The 19,220-nt window shown below is 43.6% G+C and overlaps 1 protein-coding gene across 1 annotated transcript in view; it reads right to left on the bottom strand.

Moving 5' to 3' along the window:
• Positions 1-19,220, bottom strand: part of HELZ2 (helicase with zinc finger 2) — a 63,619-nt gene that overhangs the window by 13,316 nt on the left and 31,083 nt on the right. The window contains exons 7-14 of the mRNA XM_060684563.2: positions 18,218-19,001; positions 16,300-16,375; positions 12,172-15,673; positions 11,298-11,383; positions 5,837-5,971; positions 3,960-4,139; positions 1,744-1,888; positions 916-1,032 (exon numbers count right to left, since the gene is read on the bottom strand). Of these exons, the coding sequence (XP_060540546.2) occupies positions 916-1,032; positions 1,744-1,888; positions 3,960-4,139; positions 5,837-5,971; positions 11,298-11,383; positions 12,172-15,673; positions 16,300-16,375; positions 18,218-19,001 (5,025 nt within the window). The remainder of the gene's footprint in view (positions 1-915; positions 1,033-1,743; positions 1,889-3,959; positions 4,140-5,836; positions 5,972-11,297; positions 11,384-12,171; positions 15,674-16,299; positions 16,376-18,217; positions 19,002-19,220) is intronic.

Below are 19,220 nucleotides of genomic sequence, written 5' to 3' on the forward strand. Positions count from 1 at the left end.
GCTTTCATGCCTAAAATGAGGCTAGAACTCCTGTGCTCCTGATGATTGGCCTAAAGTCACCCAGTCAGCTTTCATGCTGGAGATGGGACTAGAACTCCCTACCTCCTGGTGATTGATCCAAAATCACTCAATTATCTTTCAGGCTTAAGGTGAATCTGGAGTCTCGTGGTGCTTGGCCCAAGTGGCTTTCATACCCAGGGTGGGATTAGAACTCAACGTCTACTAGTAATCCAAAGTCACCGGCCAGCTTTCATGCCTAAAGTGGGACTAGAACACATAAGTCTCCTGGTGACTGGCGCAAAGTCACTCAGCTGGCTTTCATGCAAAAGGTGGGACTAGAACTTACATTTCCTAGTAATTGGCCCAACCAGCTTTCATGCTCAAAATGGGACTAGAACTCCCTGTTTCTAGGCCTGCATCTTAACTAATAAACAGGCTGGCTCTCCTAGGTCCGTGATGGCGAACCTATAATACGCAAACCATCGTCCCAGTTCAGCTCCACCGCACATGCGCATGCGCCTCGCACCAGCCAGCTGGTCTTCGGGTCTCTGCCGTGCATGCACGGGGCGGGAGTGTGTGCAAGGGGGCCACGCATGTGGGGAGGCAGGGTGTGTGGGGGGAGGCTGCACACGCATGTGGGAGGGCATGTGGGGGGGCCACGCGTGCATGTGTGGGGAGGCGCATGCAAGGGGCCATACATGAACACGTGGGGGCGGGGCACATGCACGGGGCCCAAGTGCGTATTGCATTTTGGGGGGGTTTGGGCACGCGCACATGCATTCGCACGCGGGCACTTTGGGTACTCGCTCCAGAAAAAGTTAGCCATCACTGTCCTAGGTTGCTCAGGAAACTCATGGAAAAATTGAGATATCTCCATATCAGGCTCGGCAGCCCCCTCCATCTGATTGCCCTCACCCCTCGACTTCGTCTTCTGTGATCTCTTCTCCACGTTTCACTCGTTCATCAAACCAGAGGATCTTTGCCGCATGAGGATTGCTCCTTTCCCGGATCCGATAGTGCAAAGTGATACTCCTGCGCACAAAGGATTAGTTTAAGCAAGATGCCAAAATATTTACACCCATGCATGAATATTAGGAGATACACCCCTTAGGAGAATATTTCACAATTTTGGGCAACTTTCAGATGTATGGACTTCATCTCCCATAAACTTGGCTAGCTATCGTCTTAAAAAAAGGTTGCCAAGGTTATGAAAATCTGGTGTAGAACACCAGACTTTTTCTGCAAAGCCATTCATGAATCGGGCCCTCTTTTAGCTAAGGCTGGGAATGAGGGGCCTGAAGACCAGGTTGCTTTTCTGAGGACTGTTTTGTTGGTGTGCTTTTTAAAATTTTAATTGCCTTTGTTTGTTTATTTGTTTAATTAGAGGAAATTGATTCAAACGAAAACAGCAGATCTAAGGAAGGGAGGGGAAAAGGAAGGAAGAGAGGGAGAGGGAGGAAGGAAGAAGAGAGGGGAAGGAAGGAAGCAGAGACAGGAAAGAAGGGAGGGAGGGAGGGAGGAAGGAAGGAAGGAAGGAAGGAAGGAAGAAAGAATGGACAAGCACAAACAGATACACATATATGAATGGACAGTGGCTGGCTGGGGAATTCTGGGAGTTGAAGTCCACAGGTCTTAAAGTTGGACACTCCTTTACAAGATACAGGCCTTAAAGTGAGCCAATCTAGTATTAGCAACACCAACTGAACCCCATTTTGCAAGACAAGCTCAGCCCTAAACTCAAACCTGATCTCTGGTTTCGATTTTGTATTCCGCTGAGCTTTTCGAGAAAACTGGAGGTTGCTGCCAGGATAAGGAAAATCCATTGACTCAATCATATCTCCGTAGACCCTCAGAGGCCTCAAGGAACCAGGCATCCCCATGAGCATTTCTGAAAAAAGAAACCAACATTGTTGGCTTGAGAATAATTTCCCAAATCTAAATCTTGCAAGTTGCAGCCTCTTTGGCAAACTGGAAAGAATCATGAAACAATGATGGATAGCTTTTTTATTTATCATTTATTTATTTAAAGGCTGTCCTCAATTTACAACACTCATTTAGTGACCGTTTGAAGTTATAATGGCACTGAAAAAAGTAATGTATGACCGTTTTCACACTTACAACTGTTGCAGCATCCCCATGATCATGTGATCAACATTAGGATGCTTATCAACTGGTTCATATTTATGACAATCAGTGTCTCAGGCTCACGTTGTGACTTTCTGACCAGCAAAGTCAATGAGGAAGCCAGATTCACTTAACAATTGTATTACTAACTTAACAACTGCAGCGATTCACTTAACAACTGTGGCAAGAAAGGTCGTAAAATGAGGCAAAACTTACTGAACAACTGTCTTGCTTAGCAACAGAAATATTGGGCTCAATTGTGGCCCTAAGGACTACCTGTATTTTAAGATGCTTCTAGGTATTGTGGGTGCTTCATCACTGGAGGTTTTCATGAAGAGACTGGACAGCCATTTTTCCAGAGTCTTAGAGGATCTCCTGCCATGAGCAGGAGGTTCCACAAGAAGGCCTCCAAGGTACCTTCCAGCTCTACTGTCAACCCTGAAGCTGGCCTGACTGAGGCCATTTTGAAACTTCAGCGCTGACACAGTGAAAAAGAGGGACAGGGAGGGGAGAATAGAGATAGTTGGGGTGTTGTAGCCAAAACAAAATGCTTTATTGTGGGAACCAAGGACATTCCTGCAGGTGCTTGCAAGGAGGGGACTGGAATCACCTAGGAACTGGACAGTAACCTGTTTGGACCATGTGACTGATTCAGTGGTGGGTTGCTCCCAGTTCGCAAGAATCGGTAGTAAAAATTTGTAGTAGTTCGGAGAACCGGTAATAACACTGGCTGGCCATGCCCCCAAACCGGTCGCCACCCCGGTCGCCGGTGGCTTACCCCGTCCACCTCATCAGGGGCTTCTTCTTTTTTTTTTTTTTTTTACTTTTAAAAGCATTTTCTCTACAACCTCTTTGGCTGAAAAAATGCTTTTAAAAGTAAAAAAAAAAAAAAAGCCTCTGATGATCGTGCGGCTTAGCTGGGATCGTCAGAGGCTTTTAAAAGCATTTTTTTCTACAGCCTCTTCAGCCGAAGAAGTTGTAGAAAAAAAAAATGCCTTTAAAAGCCTCTGGCGATCCCAGCTGAGTTGCCTGATCATCAGAGGCTTTTAAAAGCATTTTTTTTCTGCAACCTCTTAAGATTGTAGAAAAAATGCTTTTAAAAGTTTTTTTTTTAAAAAAGTTGGCCACGCCCACCCAGTCACATTACCACCACCACCACCAAGCCATGCCCACAAAATAAGCCACATCCACAGAACCGGTAGTAAAAAAAATTAGAACCCACCCCTGGACTGATTGTTTTGAGAAAGTGATTTTTTTTTAACTTTTAATTAGGTGAAAACCATGAGCCGGTTTTCACCAGCCTGTGCCAATATGACATATCAAATAAACTTATTCTTTGAGAATCTACCTGCCTCAGGGTTTTGTTTGCTACGGGTATGCTACTTGGAACTCTGACACCTATTGTATCTTTTATGTCCTAAGAGTGTCTAAATGAATTGTCCAATTTTGGCACCTCACTATAGGAACGTGATGGCAAACCTATGGCACGTGTGCCACAGGTGGCACATGGAGCCATATCGGTGGGCACGCGAGCTCAGCTCCGGCACGCCAGCTGATTTTTGGGCCATCTGGGCCCACTAGTCAGCAAATGGGCCATTTCCGGCCTCAAGAGAGCCTCTGGGAGGGTGGGGAAGGCTGTTTTTGCTCTCCCCAGGCTCCTAGAAAGGCTCTGGAGCCTGGGGAAAGCGAAAAACTGGCCTTCCGGTCCCACCGGAAGTCAGCAAACAGGCAGTTTCCAGCCTTCAGAGGGCCTCTGGTGGTGTGGGGAAGGACATATTCTGATTATATTCTGCCCAAAACAATAATATTTTTTTTCAATGGAGAAAATGGATTACCAGCAACAACATCAACCGACTTGTGAGAAGGTCCACAGTACAGAATGTAGTCTTTGGAGGCATCATCTGGGGTTGTCTGTGGAGGCATCACCCCAGTTTGAGTTGCGTTTCCATTCTTCTCCAGATTGAGCTGGTGAAACCAATACACGATGTGAGCACCAACCACGGTTTTCCCAGTGCCTGAACAAATAGAGAAACAAAACCAAGGAGGGCATTGTCAGCCTTACAAGGTAGATCAGATCAAGAGTTTTATTCCACAGGATGATTAGAACACTATTTTATTGACGTAGGGTCAAATAAACATAGCCAGTTCTCTACAGAAGCTCTAATGCTGGGGAAAGGAAGGGAAGGGAAGGGAAGGGAAGGGAAGGGAAGGGAAGGGAAGGGAAGGGAAGGGAAGAGAAGAGAAGAGAAGAGAAGAGAAGAGAAGAGAAGAGAAGAGAAGAGAAGAGAAGAGAAGAGAAGAGAAGAGAATGACCAGCAGCAAGAGGGATGGACTCAGTTACAGTGGTGATGGACACATCATTGGAAGACCTGAAGGACCAGGTTGGGGAAAGAAAATCTATCTATGTGGTTGCTGATTTGATGGTACATAATCAGTCAATCAGTGTGAAGACCAGGTTTCTCTGAGAAGTCCATAATGTTGGAAAAAATGGAAGGAAGGAGAAGAAGGTGATAGGAGCAAGGTGGATGGACTTGGTTCCAGTGGAGATGAGGGCATCATTGGAAGACCAGGTTGGGGGCAGGTCCTTCTGGAGAAAACTTATGTCTGTCAACAGTGACTTTATGGGCCAAAATCAATCAATCAACTTGAGGTCAGAGTTCCTTTGAAAGGTCCATCATGCTGGGAAAGGTGGAAGGGAAGAGAAGAAGAGGACGGCCAGCAGCAAGGGCAATGGAATCAGTAAGGGTGTGAAGGACACACCATTGGGAGACTTGAAGAACCAATGGGTGGACTTGGGGGTGGATCCTGCTGAAGAAAACCTAAGTATGTGGACATTAAGAGTCAATCCTGATAAAGATAGAAGGGAAGAAGAAGAAGACAACTCAACAGCAAGGTGGATGGAGTCGGTTACTGAGGTGGTGAAGGACCAAGTTGGGGATAAATTGTCATATAGGAAATAAGTCCATGTGGTCATTATGCGGCGACAAGGATTTGATGACCCATAATCAATTGTAAAAATTTAAGAAATGTTTGAGCATCTAGTTATAGTTAAGAAATGCTTAAATTAATTCCCAAGGTGCTTTTTCAAAAGACAACTGGGCTTTCCTTGAAGAGGTTTCACGTCTCATCCCCGAAGCTTCTTCAGTTCTGGATGAATGGAGGGTGGATGGAGGGATTTATATTCCATCTGGTCATTAACATTCTTTCTGAGAGCCACTGAGGCCACTTCAAAGTTTAGCTGTGCCCTCAGAATCACCTGAATTGTGCAAATGGGTGTGGAACCTTCTTGGAACTGCTGAAAGGACCATGTTGTAGACAGGAGAAAGGTGGTGTTGTATCTTCTGTTGAGATGGCCTCTTTGACCCCTCTTCCAAACCAATCTTCAAGGAAAAATCCCAAGAAAGTCCAGTTGCCTTTTGAAAAAGCACTTTGGGGACAACCACCACCTAGATGATGAAGAATCTCCATAGACATTTAGCTATGCTGGCCTAGTGGTGAAATCACTTGCCTCCCATTCGGAAGGTTGAGAGTTCAATCCTAGATAGCAGCAGATGTTTCTCTATCAGGGTGCAAAGGAAAGACATCTGCTGTGAACTCCATGTAGGCATCAGGAAGGGCAGCCGGCCAGTAAATGCTAACTCCATCCAATCCCCCCGACTTTCCCCCAAATAAAGGGTATTACAGAATCATAAAAAGGAGGTTGATCCCTCACCTGGCGGCCCTTGGATTAGAGTGAAGGACTTTTTCAGTGCCTCCTGGATGGCCCACTGTTGACTTGGATTGAGTCTACGGCTAATGCCCGGAATGTCAAAATTCCATCTGCTCAAAATATTGGAAGGTCTTGCCCCTGCAAGTAGAAAAACCAATTAAAAGATACAATGTAGCAAACTCATTATTCACTGAGGATCAGGTGGTATATATGTTACCAGCAGTGTGTGAAATTAGGCATTTTGTAAGAAGCCTTCGAAACCTATGGGATGCCAAAATATGAAAGGCTTAATATTTCGCACATTTCCTAGGCATTCTATGCAATGCCAAGAGGCAAACCAGCAAAGTATAAATACTGCTAAATGCCATTCTAGCCTTCTTTGTTGCAACAAGTAGGTCAATACTGATGTTTTTTTCTCGTTTGCTTCAATAAGGAAGCCCTGTACTTTATTTTGCATTTCATCTTTCATTTTCAGATAAATCTTTTCAATAAAGGATTGGGTTAGGGGTAACGGCAACCCAACCCTCACTCTAACCCTAAACCTAACCCTAACCTTCACTCTTATCTTAACCCTAACTCTAACACTCACTCTAACCCCTAACCCTAATTCTAACCCTAACCCTCACTCTAACCCTACTCACTGTAACCCCTAACCCTAACCCCTACCCCTCACTCTAACACTAACCCTAACCTTCACTCTTATCTTAACTCTAACCCTAACCCTAATTCTAACCCTAAACCCTAAACTCTAACCCTACTCACTCTAACCCCTAACCTAACCCTAATTCTAACCCTAAACCTAACTCTAATCCTAACCCTCACTCTAACCCTATTCACACTAACTCTTAACCCTTATTCTAATCTTAACCCTAACTCTAACCACTAATCCTAACCTTCACTCTTATCTTAACTCTAACCCTAACCCTCACTCTAACCCCTAACCCTAACCCCTACCCCTCACTCTAACACTAACCCTAACCACTAACCCTAACCTTCACTCTTATCTTAACTCTAACCCTAATCCTCATTGTAACCCTAAACCTAACTCTAGGCTCTAACTTAATCCTAATTCTAACCCTAACCCTAACTCTAACCCTAACCCTCACTCTAACCCTACTCACTCTAACCCTTAACCCTCACTCTAATCTTAACCCTAACTCTAACCACTAATCCTAACCTTCACTCTTATCTTAACTCTAACCCTAACCCTCACTCTAACCCCTAACCCTAACCCCTACCCCTCACTCTAACCCTAACCCTAACCACTAACCCTAACCTTCACTCTTATTTTAACTCTAACCCTAATCCTCATTCTAACCCTAAACCTAACTCTAGGCTCTAACTTAATCCTAATTCTAACCCTAAACCTAACCCTAACCCTCACTCTAACCCTACTCACTCTAACTCTTAACCCTCACTCTAATCTTAACCCTAACTCTAACCACTAATCCTAACCTAATCCTAACCTAACCCCTAACCCTCGTTTTAATTCCTAACCCTAACCCTCCCTCTAACCCTAATCCTCATTCTAACCCTAATCCTAAACCTAACTCTAAGCCCTAACCCTCATTCTAACCCTAACCCTAACCCTCCCTTTAACCTTAACCCTAACCTAATCTCTAACCTTATCCCAACCCCTAACCCTTTTCATGGCTCTTTTTGTACTTTGTCGAAACAGTTCTTGTCATTCTGCATGATGTCTATCTTAAGATATTTAAATTTAATAGCTGAAGCAGTGGGGTTGTTTAATGAGCCAGAACACAAAGTTATAATTGATTGATTGGCGAGGGCGGGCTCCTGCGTGAGGCAATCTGTGCTGTGATTGGATGCTGTGGGTGTGGAGGGGGAGGTTCCCTTTTTCCCGCCTTTTTCTTCTGTGTGCCACCTGTGTCATTTACCTCATGACATAGTCATGTGCCTGACTAGCTAGTTTACTGTGTATATATATATAGTTGTAAAATATATTAATTTATATAAAACTACATGTTTTAGTATCAGCGTCTCTGACTCCATTTGGACACCTGCTGCTCAATTCTCGACAGTCTAGGTATTATATACAATATCTAGGGAAAGTATAATAGCATATTAAAATAACACAGACATTTCACACTTTGCATAAAAAGTCACACATTCTATAGATTTCCTGGGCATTAAATACAATACCAGCTTTTCATATATTGCCGGTAACATACATTTAAGATATTATATTATTGTTCATTCGTCACATAGTCAGCCAGATGTTTATCCTGGGTTTAGCCTTTTTGTCTAATAAAGGAGAATATTGGAAGCTCAGGGTTGAATTGAGGGGTCCTTGGTACTCTCTGAGCTGCTTTGTTTCCTAGCAGACGTTTCATGACCCAACTAGGTAACATCATCAGTGCTAGAAGAGAGAGGGGTTTGGAGAGAGAAGGAGATAGAGAAGGGTAGAGGGAGAAGGAAGAGGAGGAGGAGGACTATGGGGTCCTTGATGCTGTCTGAGCTGGATTGTTTTCTTTCAGACATTTCATTACCCAACTAGGTAACATCATCAGTGCTAGAAGGGAGTGGGGTTTGCAGAGAGGAGGGAGGGAGGGGAGGAGGAGGAGGAGGAGGAGGAGGAGGAGGAGAAGAAGAAGAAGAAGAAGAAGAAGAAGAAGAAGAAGAAGAAGAAGAAGAAGAAGAAGAAGAAGAAGAAGAAGAAGAAGAAGAAGAAGAAGAAGAAGAAGAAGAAGAAGAAGAAGAAGAAGAAGAAGAAGAATGTTCTTGGTGCTCTCTGAGTTTAATTGTTTTCTTTCAGACATTTCATTACCCAAACTAGGTAACATCATCAGTGCTAGAAGGGAGTGGGGTGTGAGGAGGAGGAGGAAAAGACTGTGGGGTCCTTGGTGCTCTCTTGAGCTTGCTTGTTTCCTTTCAGACGTTTCATTATTCAACTAGGTAACATCATCAGTGTTAGCCCCTTTTTGTCCGCCTATCAAGTCCTTCCCAAGGACCTGGAATAGGCAGATGTGACTGCATGATGGTGCTAGAGCAATGGGTCTCAACCTTCCTAATGCCGCGACCCTTTAATACAGTTCCTCATGTTGTGGTGACCCCCAACCATAAAATTATTCCTATGACCATTGAAGATATGTGTTTTCCAATGGTCTTAGGCGACCCCTGCGAAAGGGTCGTTCTACCCCGAAAGGGGTCCCGACCCACAGGTTGAGAACCACTGTGCTAGAGGATGTCAGCTGTTCTGAGCAAAGCTGCCTATTGCAATTGACTGATGTGGATTTTCTCAATGCCGATGATGTTCCAGTGGTGCTCCAGCTGTTTTGGGATTGAACCCAAGGTGCCTATTCCTATTGGTCCTATCTTTGCTTTCTTTTGCCACAATTCTTCTATTTCTATTTGCAGGTGTTCGTGTTTTGTGATATCCTCCAGCTCCTTCACATCTGTTCTGCTGTCTCCAGGTACTGACCTTACTTATCTACAATTGTTAATGAGCCTCCAAAGCCTGATGGGAAAAATACTGAACAGGATCAAAGAGTCGTCTTATCACTTTGTTCTAGAAGATGCTACTGACAAACTGCCCTGATCCCATTAAAGCAGCAACAGACCAATACAGGTAGTCCTTGACTTACAACAGTTCGTTTAGTGACCATTCAAAGTTACAACGGCACTGAAAAAATGACTTATGATCATTTTTCACGCTGATGACCGTTGCAGCATCTCCATTTACATTTGGATGCTTGTGCCGGGGTCACGTGATCCCCTTTTGCGACCTTTTGACAAGCAAAGTCAATGGGGAAGCCAGATTCACATAACAACCGTGTTACTAATTTAACAACTGCCATGATTCACTTAACAAATGAGGCAAAGAAAATTGTAAAATGGGACAAAACTCACTTAACGAACTTCTCACTTATCAACATACATTTTGGGCTCAATTGTGGTCATAAGACAAGAACTACCTGTATTTGAGTTTTTACTGGTCAACTAGGAATCATATTTTTTTTAAAAAAAGAACAGCTTGTGGGAGAAGAATACACAATTTCACAGTGCTCATCTCTGTTTCAAAGCCGAAGAGCCAGCGCTGTCCAAAGACATCTCCATGATCATGTGGTCAGCATGACTAAACGCTAAAAGCGCACGGAACACTGTTAACTTCCCACCAAAGGTGGTCCCTATTTTTTATACTTGCATTTTTTACGTGCTTTTGAACTGCGAGGTTGGCAGAAGCTGGGACAAGTAACGGGAGCTCACCCTGTTATGTGGCACTAGGGATTCGAACCACTGAATTGCCGACCTTTTGATCGACAAGCTCAGCATCTTAGCCACTGAGCCACTGCATCCCTGGTACGACCCTAATGGAGCCTAATCATTATGGTCGTAGGTTGGGATGGTCATAAAGCAGATCCTCACATGATCAGACTCAATTTTACAACCCTTGCTGAAACAATCGGTAAGCGAATCACTGTGGTCATTAAGTAAACACTTAGGTTGCTAAGCAAACTCTTTATTTGCTTTGGGTTGGTTTTTTTTGTTTTTGTTTTTTGCCCAAAAACAACAAGTAACAGCAGCTTTCTGCAAAAACAGTAAATCAAAGTCGCATGACTACAAGATGCTGAAAATGATAGCATAGAATAGAATAGAATAGATCAACAGAGTTGGAAGGGATCTTGGAGGTCTTCTAGTCCAACCCTTTGCTTAGGCACCACTTCAGACAAATGGTTATCCAATCTCTTCTTAAAAACTTCCAGTGTTGGAGCATTTACAACTTCTGGTGGCAAATCGTTCCACTGATTCATTGTTCTAACAGTCAGGAAATTTCTCCTTAGTTCTAGGTTGCTTCTCTCCTTGATTATTTTCCACCCATTGCTTCTTGTCCTACCCCCAGGTGATCATGAGGGCCAGTTGCTGACAGCCCAACATTTGGTAATGTGACCACCAGGAGGAAGGAGTGGCATCAGAACTGGGTGGTAAATATCTGGGAGAGAGAGAGGTCAATCATAACTTCAAATGGTTGCTAATCAGCCCTACCTGTACTATTTTCACTGCTAGGCTATGCAAGTTTGTTCTACAGACAGTCCTCAACTTACAACCATTCATTTAGTGACCATTCAAAGTTACAATGGCACTGACAAAAGGGACTGATGACTGTTTTTCACTGTTTATAACTGTTGTAGCATCGACACAGTCATGTGATCAACATTTGGACACTTGGCAACTGCCATGTACTTAAGACTGTCCTACTGTCCCGGGCTCATGTAATCCTCATTTGTAAACTTCTCAGCTGGCTTCCGACAAGCAAAATCAATGGAAGCAAAAATCACTTAACGACTGAATGGTTCATTTAACAACTGCAGTAATTTACTTAGCAACAGTGTCAAAAATAAAGCGCACAAAATGAGGCCAAACTGATTTTTAAAAACTGCCTTGCTTAACAACAGACATTTGGGGCTCAATTGTGGTTTTAAGTTGAAGACTACCCGGTACTTACTTTGGACTGGAATAGGTTGACCCAGTGCTATCCTCTGAGCAAGTTCCGAGGCATGCTCCAGGCTCCAAACTGCTTTTTCTTTCCGGCTGTGAAGAAAAAGAAAAGATAAGTAAGCAAAGAAGAAAGAAACACCAAACAGATAAGAAAAAAAAAACTTCAGCAAGGTTTTCAAACATTCTTGCTGTGAATTGTCCGTATTTGTTTTAGGTTGACGTATTCATGATTAGTCAAACCACCCTTTTGCTGGGATATGTTATGGAAAAAATAAGTCAGAAAAAGAGAAAGGACAAAAACAGAACCCAAATGCTTTGGTGCAATGCAGACTTACACTGTGGGGTCCTTGGTGCAATTGAGTTTGCTTGGTTTCCTGCAGACATTTCATTACCAAACTAGGTAACATCATCAGAACTAGAAGGGGGTGGGGGTTTGTGAAGGCAAAGGTGGCAGAAGGTGGAGGAGGAGGTAGAGGAAGAGGACTGTGCCCTCTAAGCTTTCTTGTTTTCTTGCAGACTTTTCACTACCAAGCTAGGTAATAACATCAGCGTAAAAGGGAGAGGAGTTTGCGGAAAGGAGCAGGAGGAGTGGGATGGAAGCAGGAGGAGGACAACTGTGGGGTCTTTTAGTTGATTGTTCTCTTGCAGATGTTTCATGATCCAACTAGGTAACATCATCAGGGCTGGAAAGGAGTGGGATTTGCTCTGTTTACATGGCTTGCCCTTTCAGCCTGCCCTGTGTATAAAGACAGCAAACCCCACTCCCTTTAGCACTGATGGTGCTACCTACTAGGGTAAGAAAACTACCAAGCTCAAAAAGCACCAAGCACCCCACAGTTCAAACCTGAATGACAAATATTCTCTTCTATCAGCAAACTTACACATCAGGCAGTGGCTTCGGAATCAGCTCTACAGTGAACCTTGAACTCTCCTGTCTGACTTCAAAGGGAATCTTCTCCATGGACATAAAATGGATGTAGAAATTCACCATCACTTCACCACGCTGATCAGGTTTCTCATTCTCATCGAACATATCTGTACATCCATGCGCCACCCAAGTGTACGTATCGGGATCAATCATGAAATCCTGAGTCTTGGTTGCTTCCTTGGTCAAACTGAGTTGCTGGAAGTTCTGGCTGAGGTCTTCCTCCTTGTCCTGGATCCCATGTCTGCGGAGGCCCGAAAGGCGAATGCACATGTAGCAGGCGCCAAAATCCACTTCGAGGCCACATTCTTTGAGGAACTTCTTGGTGAGATTGATGGTCCCACAGGGCTTACCTTGTGGGGTACGCTTCTTCTTCCAAATGATCGGGACGTCTTGCAGGACAATCGAGCTGTTTTCAGCCAACGCGCCCAAAGTTGCTTCTATGTCACAAAGAGGCAGCCACACTTTGCGGTAATCAGAGGCATTTTTATAAATGTCCTTCGGGGCTTGGGAAGCGTACTTGGAGAAGCAATCAATGGGTCGCTCGGTGTGTTCCAAGCACACCTCAAAGCCAGGGGCTACTGTCCACAGTTGCACAAACGGCACCAGGAAGCCTCGTTGGACATCAGTGGTCAGTTGGAAATTCAGCACATCTCCAACTTTAAGTTCCACGGACAGTTCTTTGTAGTGTAAGCACTTACTCCTCCCCACTGACCCCACAGGTTTGGACTCCAAGGTGCAACTCTCCTCAAGGAGGTGGATTAATTTCTCATAGTCTTCATTTTTGACAGCTGCAAGGATTTCATGCCACACATCTCCATCAAAGCGAAAAATGTTCCCTCCAATCATTGACCGCCGCGCTTCATTCTCCTTTTTGGTTACCAAGGAGTACATTCTTCTCTTCCACCTCAACTTCATACTGTTCTGCTCCTCGATGAAATTTGGTTGACACACCAACTGAAGGGCTCTATAACTGATGCTGAGACTATCTTGAAAGGTCTCCTTGTTGAGAGGAAACAAGAGTTTGAAATTCTTGGCCTTCTCTTCAACATTGGCAATGAAAGCAAACTTCTTTTGAACCTGACATTTCAGCTGGGTGGCCAGTTCCAAAGATCGGACTTTTCGCTTGTACGAGTTGGCCCTGCTGTTCTTCCGGTTGAAATCGTGGCAAAGGAATTCAATCTCTGCTTGAGAGTATTGTATGGGCTTCTTCGAAATGAGAGAGACAATCTGCCGCTGAACAACAACATCTATGTAGCGCCGAATTGGAGAGGTAGCCCAGGTGTACGAGTCCACGTGCAAAGAGTAGTGGCCCAGCTTGGCCTGAGGACAGGAATTGGAACGCATAAAATAAGAACGGTTCAGTAGCTTCCGAAATTCTAAATTGATGGGCGCAAGTTTGGGATGGATGTCATCTGTGGTGATGAGGTCAAGCATCTTGGGGAAGTCGCGGTCATTGGCCGCTGACTTGAGGTGGTCCCATGAGGAAGTCAAGAGAACAAATGGATGAATGGTCCTCATGGGGGCATCACCAGTCGGAGCTCCTAGATGATGGGAGAGGTGGGTGGACAGAGGAATGACATCTCTGTATTTATCCCTCATTTGGGAGATTTGATGAGGATTGGGCTCCATCTGACAACGAAGAGGGGTTAAATTTCTGGTAGGAGTTTGGTTTGTGAGCAGATCTCCCACAGAACTGTTGAAGAGGATCATAAGCTCCTCAATCATCTGGTGAGAACATCGCTGACCTAAAGGAATTTCTTCATCCAGCTGGTCATAATGGCAGTCTTCGTGAAGCCTGGACTTCCGGTGGACACGGGAGAAATGATACGCCATTGCAACACAATCTTCTAAGGTGTCAAAATTACGTGACGGTGCCTCTATTTTGTAGTAGTTCTTAATGATCCCTTCAGCTTCCTCATATGTCATCTGCCGATCAGAGCAGATTATGGACATGCGAAAGGAAATTGTTTCCATCTGATCCGTGGCCTTATCCATTACGACAAAGAGGGAAATCACCAAACGTTCCTTGTGAGGAAGGAGACTGCAGAGGCTCTGACTGAGCTGCGGTGGGAACATATGTACGGGCTTCTCAGGAGCATAATAAGTTAACCCTCGGTTCTTGGCTTCTGTATCCAAAGGACAATCTTTGGGGATCACAGAGGCCATGTCAGCAATGTGGATCCCAATCTCGTATTTGTCACCAATATCTTTGACACTGATGGCATCGTCCAGGTCTTTAGAACAGAAGGGGTCAATCGTGAAAGTAAAGTAAGACCGACAGTCTTTCCTCCCTGCTCTCATCAGAGAAGGGTGACCAGAGATTAATTTGGCCATTTGGCTGGTCACCGAGGCAGGATATCCATTGGACAAACTATATTCCAAATCCAGAATACGAAGCCCATCATCTAGTGAGGAAGCCAAGGGAAGGACCTCCGTAACAATTCCCAGAGGGTAGTAATAACCTTCTTCCCATTTCATGATTTGTACTACGAAAAGGCATGTCTTCCGGTTTTCTGGTGTTATTTTTTTCCGGCTCTTCAACTTGATAGTTCCTGCCGGGTCAATTCTGCGGATGGGAATAGAATCAGTATCATCTTTCAATGGAGGGACAAAGATTTTTGTGACAGACTGGTCAATGGGGATCATGACCCGGAGATCAAACTCGTCCACTCTGCAGATGAAGTTGAGATCCCGTTCCACCTTTTTTAAGATGCCCACCACTTTCCCATGAGGGTTGCCCTCAAGAGTAGTGTTGGGCGTCAGGATCTCCACCAAGACTTGGTCTCCAGTGAAGGCCATGCCACAGTTGACTCGACCCTTGATCTGGATGGTCATTGAAGAAGCCTCATCCAGAGTGAAGGCAGAAGCTTGATCGAACCGTTCTTGGATGAATTCACAGCGTTTGTATCGCTGGGGCTGCATCTGCAAATACTTCTGCATCATTTGCAAGGGATAGTTGATGTACTCTTGACTTCTCCTTTCAGGGACTGAGACGTCCGATTTCACCTTCAGCAGGCCTTCTTCGGTGACCAATACCATCAACTTTTTGCTTTCATCCAAGAGTTCCTGCAATATTGGATCATCAAGGTTTAAGCTTTCCGTGTCAGAGACCCAGGAGTCTGTATCGCTACCTTCTTCCTCGGATTCAGGGCTTCCTCTGTTCCAGCTGGCCAAATCGGACATCGCCTGCTTTATCTCCTCCAAGGTCAGGGTTTCAGGAGTGACAGATTTCTTCTCAATGCACTTCTTGATGAAACTTTTCCAGATCTTGCTGCACTGGCCATGAGAACACAGAGCAACGGCGTCTCCGACTACAATGACCTGCGACTGAGCCCTTGTTATGATGGTATTCAACACCCGTGCGTTGTTGAAATACTCCAAGTTAGAGGAACTGACATAGGCCAGGCTGTTGCAGGTATGCACAGTGTTGATAATGATGACACGGAATTCTCGCCCTATAGAAAAAACAGAAGATGGATCTGTTCGTCAATATCATGAAATACAGGCTATCCTTGACTTACAACGATTCATTTAGTGACCATTTGGTACTGAAAAATGTGACTTATGACCGTTTTTCGCACTTATGACCATTGCAGCATCCCCAGGGTCATGTGATAAAAATTCAGAAGCTTGTTCCCAGAACCTGCTCATATTTATGATGGTTGCAGTGTCCCAGAGTCATGTGATCATAAATAAATAAATAAATAATAAATCACTTTCTACGAATTTGTGACGAGGAAACTCAATGTCAGGAACTTACTTTTGAGAGTTTAAGAGACCCTCTTTTCAGGTCATTCTAACACCCAGCGGGTGGTGATGGTTCCGTGCGAGTGGCAATTAAGCATGTGCAGGCCCATTTGTGCAAACGGCGGGCACGCGTGCCCGCTGCTTGCACAAATGGAGCTGTGTGAGCGTGCTCGCCCACCTGCTGCATACTTAAGTGGAGCTGCACATGAGCTTGCACTCGCCCACTGCTTCTGCAGCCCAGTTCTGAACAGACCATAGCCCAGCTGTGGGCCGCAGCCTGGGGGTTGGGAACCTGTGTTCTAAACAGCAGGTAAAATTGGAACAGGGACCTTACCTGCAAGATTGTCATAGCTCTCCACGGTCACTTCTGAAAAGCCTTTTTTTCTCATCTTCTCTCGGATACATTTAACCTGGAAAAATCAAAGGTATCAGCATGTCTTTGTATAAAAAAAGAACACCGCTTAGGAGGGGCCAAAAGCCCTACTAAGCAGGTATATACAACAGTATGAAGGCTATTGCTTAACGCATTGTAAACCGCCCTGAGTCTCCGGAGAAGGGCGGCATATAAATCGAACCAATAAATGTCAATTGTAATTTTGGAATATAAATCTGACACCAGTTTTTATTATGGTGGTTTAAATAAAAGTCTCCAAATACAATTGAAAGAAGAGCAACTTTTAAAAGGACTAATTTGGGACTTTTTCCTCATGGATATTAACAAGGTTAAGAAATCCTTGAGAAAAATAGAAGCTTTATAATTATTTAACAAGCATTCCAGAGAAGAAAATGATTTTATTCCATGAAGACAAGCTGGAAGGAGTGACTTAAACTTAATGAGTCAATTGGAATTAGGATAGATTTCCATCGGTTTGATATTTGTAATTGAAAGAAAGTTTTAATCTAAAACCATTTCAAAACGTATTTTCCTTTATATATAATGCTTAAGTAATTCCTAAAGTTCGTAAAATATTATTGAAAATGTATTTGAAAATATCTATTTTAAGAGCAAGTTAAAGAAAAAGATGTATTAGCCTTAATACATTAAAATTAAAAAGCTTTAAAAAGTATGTATACAAGAAGAAAAATAATTATTTTATGAGGGTAACTTGGAGGGAGTGATCTAACGTTAATGAATTAATTGGAGTTAGTTGGAATTTGATTGGTCTGAAAGTGAACTTTAAAATATGTATGCTAAGAGAAAGTTTTAAAAAGATGTATTACAATGTTTTAATTTTAGAAATGTTTTTTAAAAAAGGACGAAAAAAATATTTTCCCTTTACAATTAAAGAAACCTAAAGAGTATAGTGAGTTTTGTTAATAAAAATGGTGATAGTTTGTAAAGATAATTAAGTGCAAATAGAAGTACATATTATTTCAATAGCAAGGAAGATAAAGCAGCAATGGTTAAATTGATTGTTCTCTTCAAAGAGGAGATTATATTTATGTTTTTTATTTGGCTATAACTTTTGGATTTTGAGCTTGTGATGAAAAAAAAATGAAATTTTGACTTTGGTTTTGCTGTTTAGATAGATTGTTACAGAAATAGCTAGTTATATACTAATATATAAAAGTAAAAAATTGAGGGTGTAATGTTGTTACCTTATACCGTGCTAAAAAGAGTCAGAAGTCAACGCCTTTTTCTTTCTTCCCTTGTAATATATATATATATACATACATACATATATATATATACACATACATTGTGTGTGTGTGTGTGTGTGTGTGTGTGTGTATCAAATTTATATTTGCTGATAAAGAAATAGGGAGTTTATTTATATTTATATTTATTTATATTAGCAAATATAAATTTGGTATAAAATGTTTTGTCGTGAATGTGACTGCTTGAGGGCTCCTGGATTGGAGCTGACAGGCGAAAGGATCTTCACCAGTAGGCCAAACTGGCTGTCTAAACTTTTTAAAAGTTAGAATTTAGTTATAAGTTAGAATAGTTAGAATAATACAGTTGGAAGGGACCTTGGAGGTCTTCTAGTCCAACTTCCTGCTCAGGCAGGAAATCTTATACCAAAAGGGGACTCAAGAAATCCCTGAAGGACAGGATTACCCTTGGCTATTTGATGATTCCATGGGATCTCTGGCCCAGATGCCTTATCAATCCAAAATACCAGTTTTGGGAGAACATTAGCAGGAGAAAGAGCAGTTGGCAACAGAAATGTCGGGCTCAATTGTGGTCGTAAGTTGAAGACTACCCGTAATGGACAATGTAAGAACAATACACACCCTTGACATCTCACCTGTATGCCATAAGAGACCACGCAAATGGACTTGAGGTTCTTCTGCCCCCATTCAACTGGCCATTTCTGATCCATTTCTTGCACTTTCTCAATGATCTGTTCAATCTCAGAGATGTTGTACCAGCTCATGGACTTGTCCTTCTCGGCACTACTGGAGACGTGACAAAACATGAGCGGATAGAACTCCGGGTGAGGAGGGACATTGCCTTTGGCACCGATGGTATCTTCTCTGCCCACGTAGAAGTGCTTGGAGACAAACTCAATGATTCCTGCAGTAGACCGATAGTTCTCGTTGAAGATGATCCTGCTCTTGGTGGCCACTTCATGCTGCTCCTTCTTGTAATGTTGGAAGAGGCGATTCAACAGGGTGTAGTCGGCGGACTGCTCATCCTTGTGCAATGAGTAGAGCCTGGGGGTCTTCTGCATATGGTCCCCCGCCAGAATGATCAAGGTTCTCAGGCTAGCCAGAGAGAGAGGGACTAGAGCTTCGCATTCCAACATCTGGGCAGCTTCATCAATCAAGATGTGGGTGAAATAGCCACAGGGCACTCCAAGATCTCGTGAGGTCATGCACGTGGTGAGGACAATCCGGTGGCGATCGATCTGTTCTCTAGTGGGGAGGCAAAACTCATTTCCGCTCGGAGAGCGACAGCAGTAGCGTAGAGTAATGAGGTCGGTTGACTTGACGGAACGGTAAATGGATTTTACCCTTAATGGAATAGCCTCAGGGTGTGACGAGATGACATAGTTGTGGAAGTATTCGCGAATGTAAATATCAGCCGCACTGGAAAAGAAAGGCATTGCAACAGGGGCTGTCCACATTTCCAATTATCTCCCCAAAATTCTTTGTTAGATAGACACATGGATTCTTGATTGTTTTTATTTCCCTCTAAGGAAGAAGGGGGATTTTTAACTCAAAATGAGTTAAAACGGCAGCCCCCGTTACCCAATTGAACCCCCATCCTTTCTTTTCCTGAGTTGTATGTGCCACACTTGTGAGAAT

This window comes from Pantherophis guttatus, chromosome 3, assembly GCF_059756535.1.
Source record: "Pantherophis guttatus breed Tessera chromosome 3, ASM5975653v1, whole genome shotgun sequence".
NCBI lineage: Eukaryota > Metazoa > Chordata > Lepidosauria > Squamata > Colubridae > Pantherophis > Pantherophis guttatus.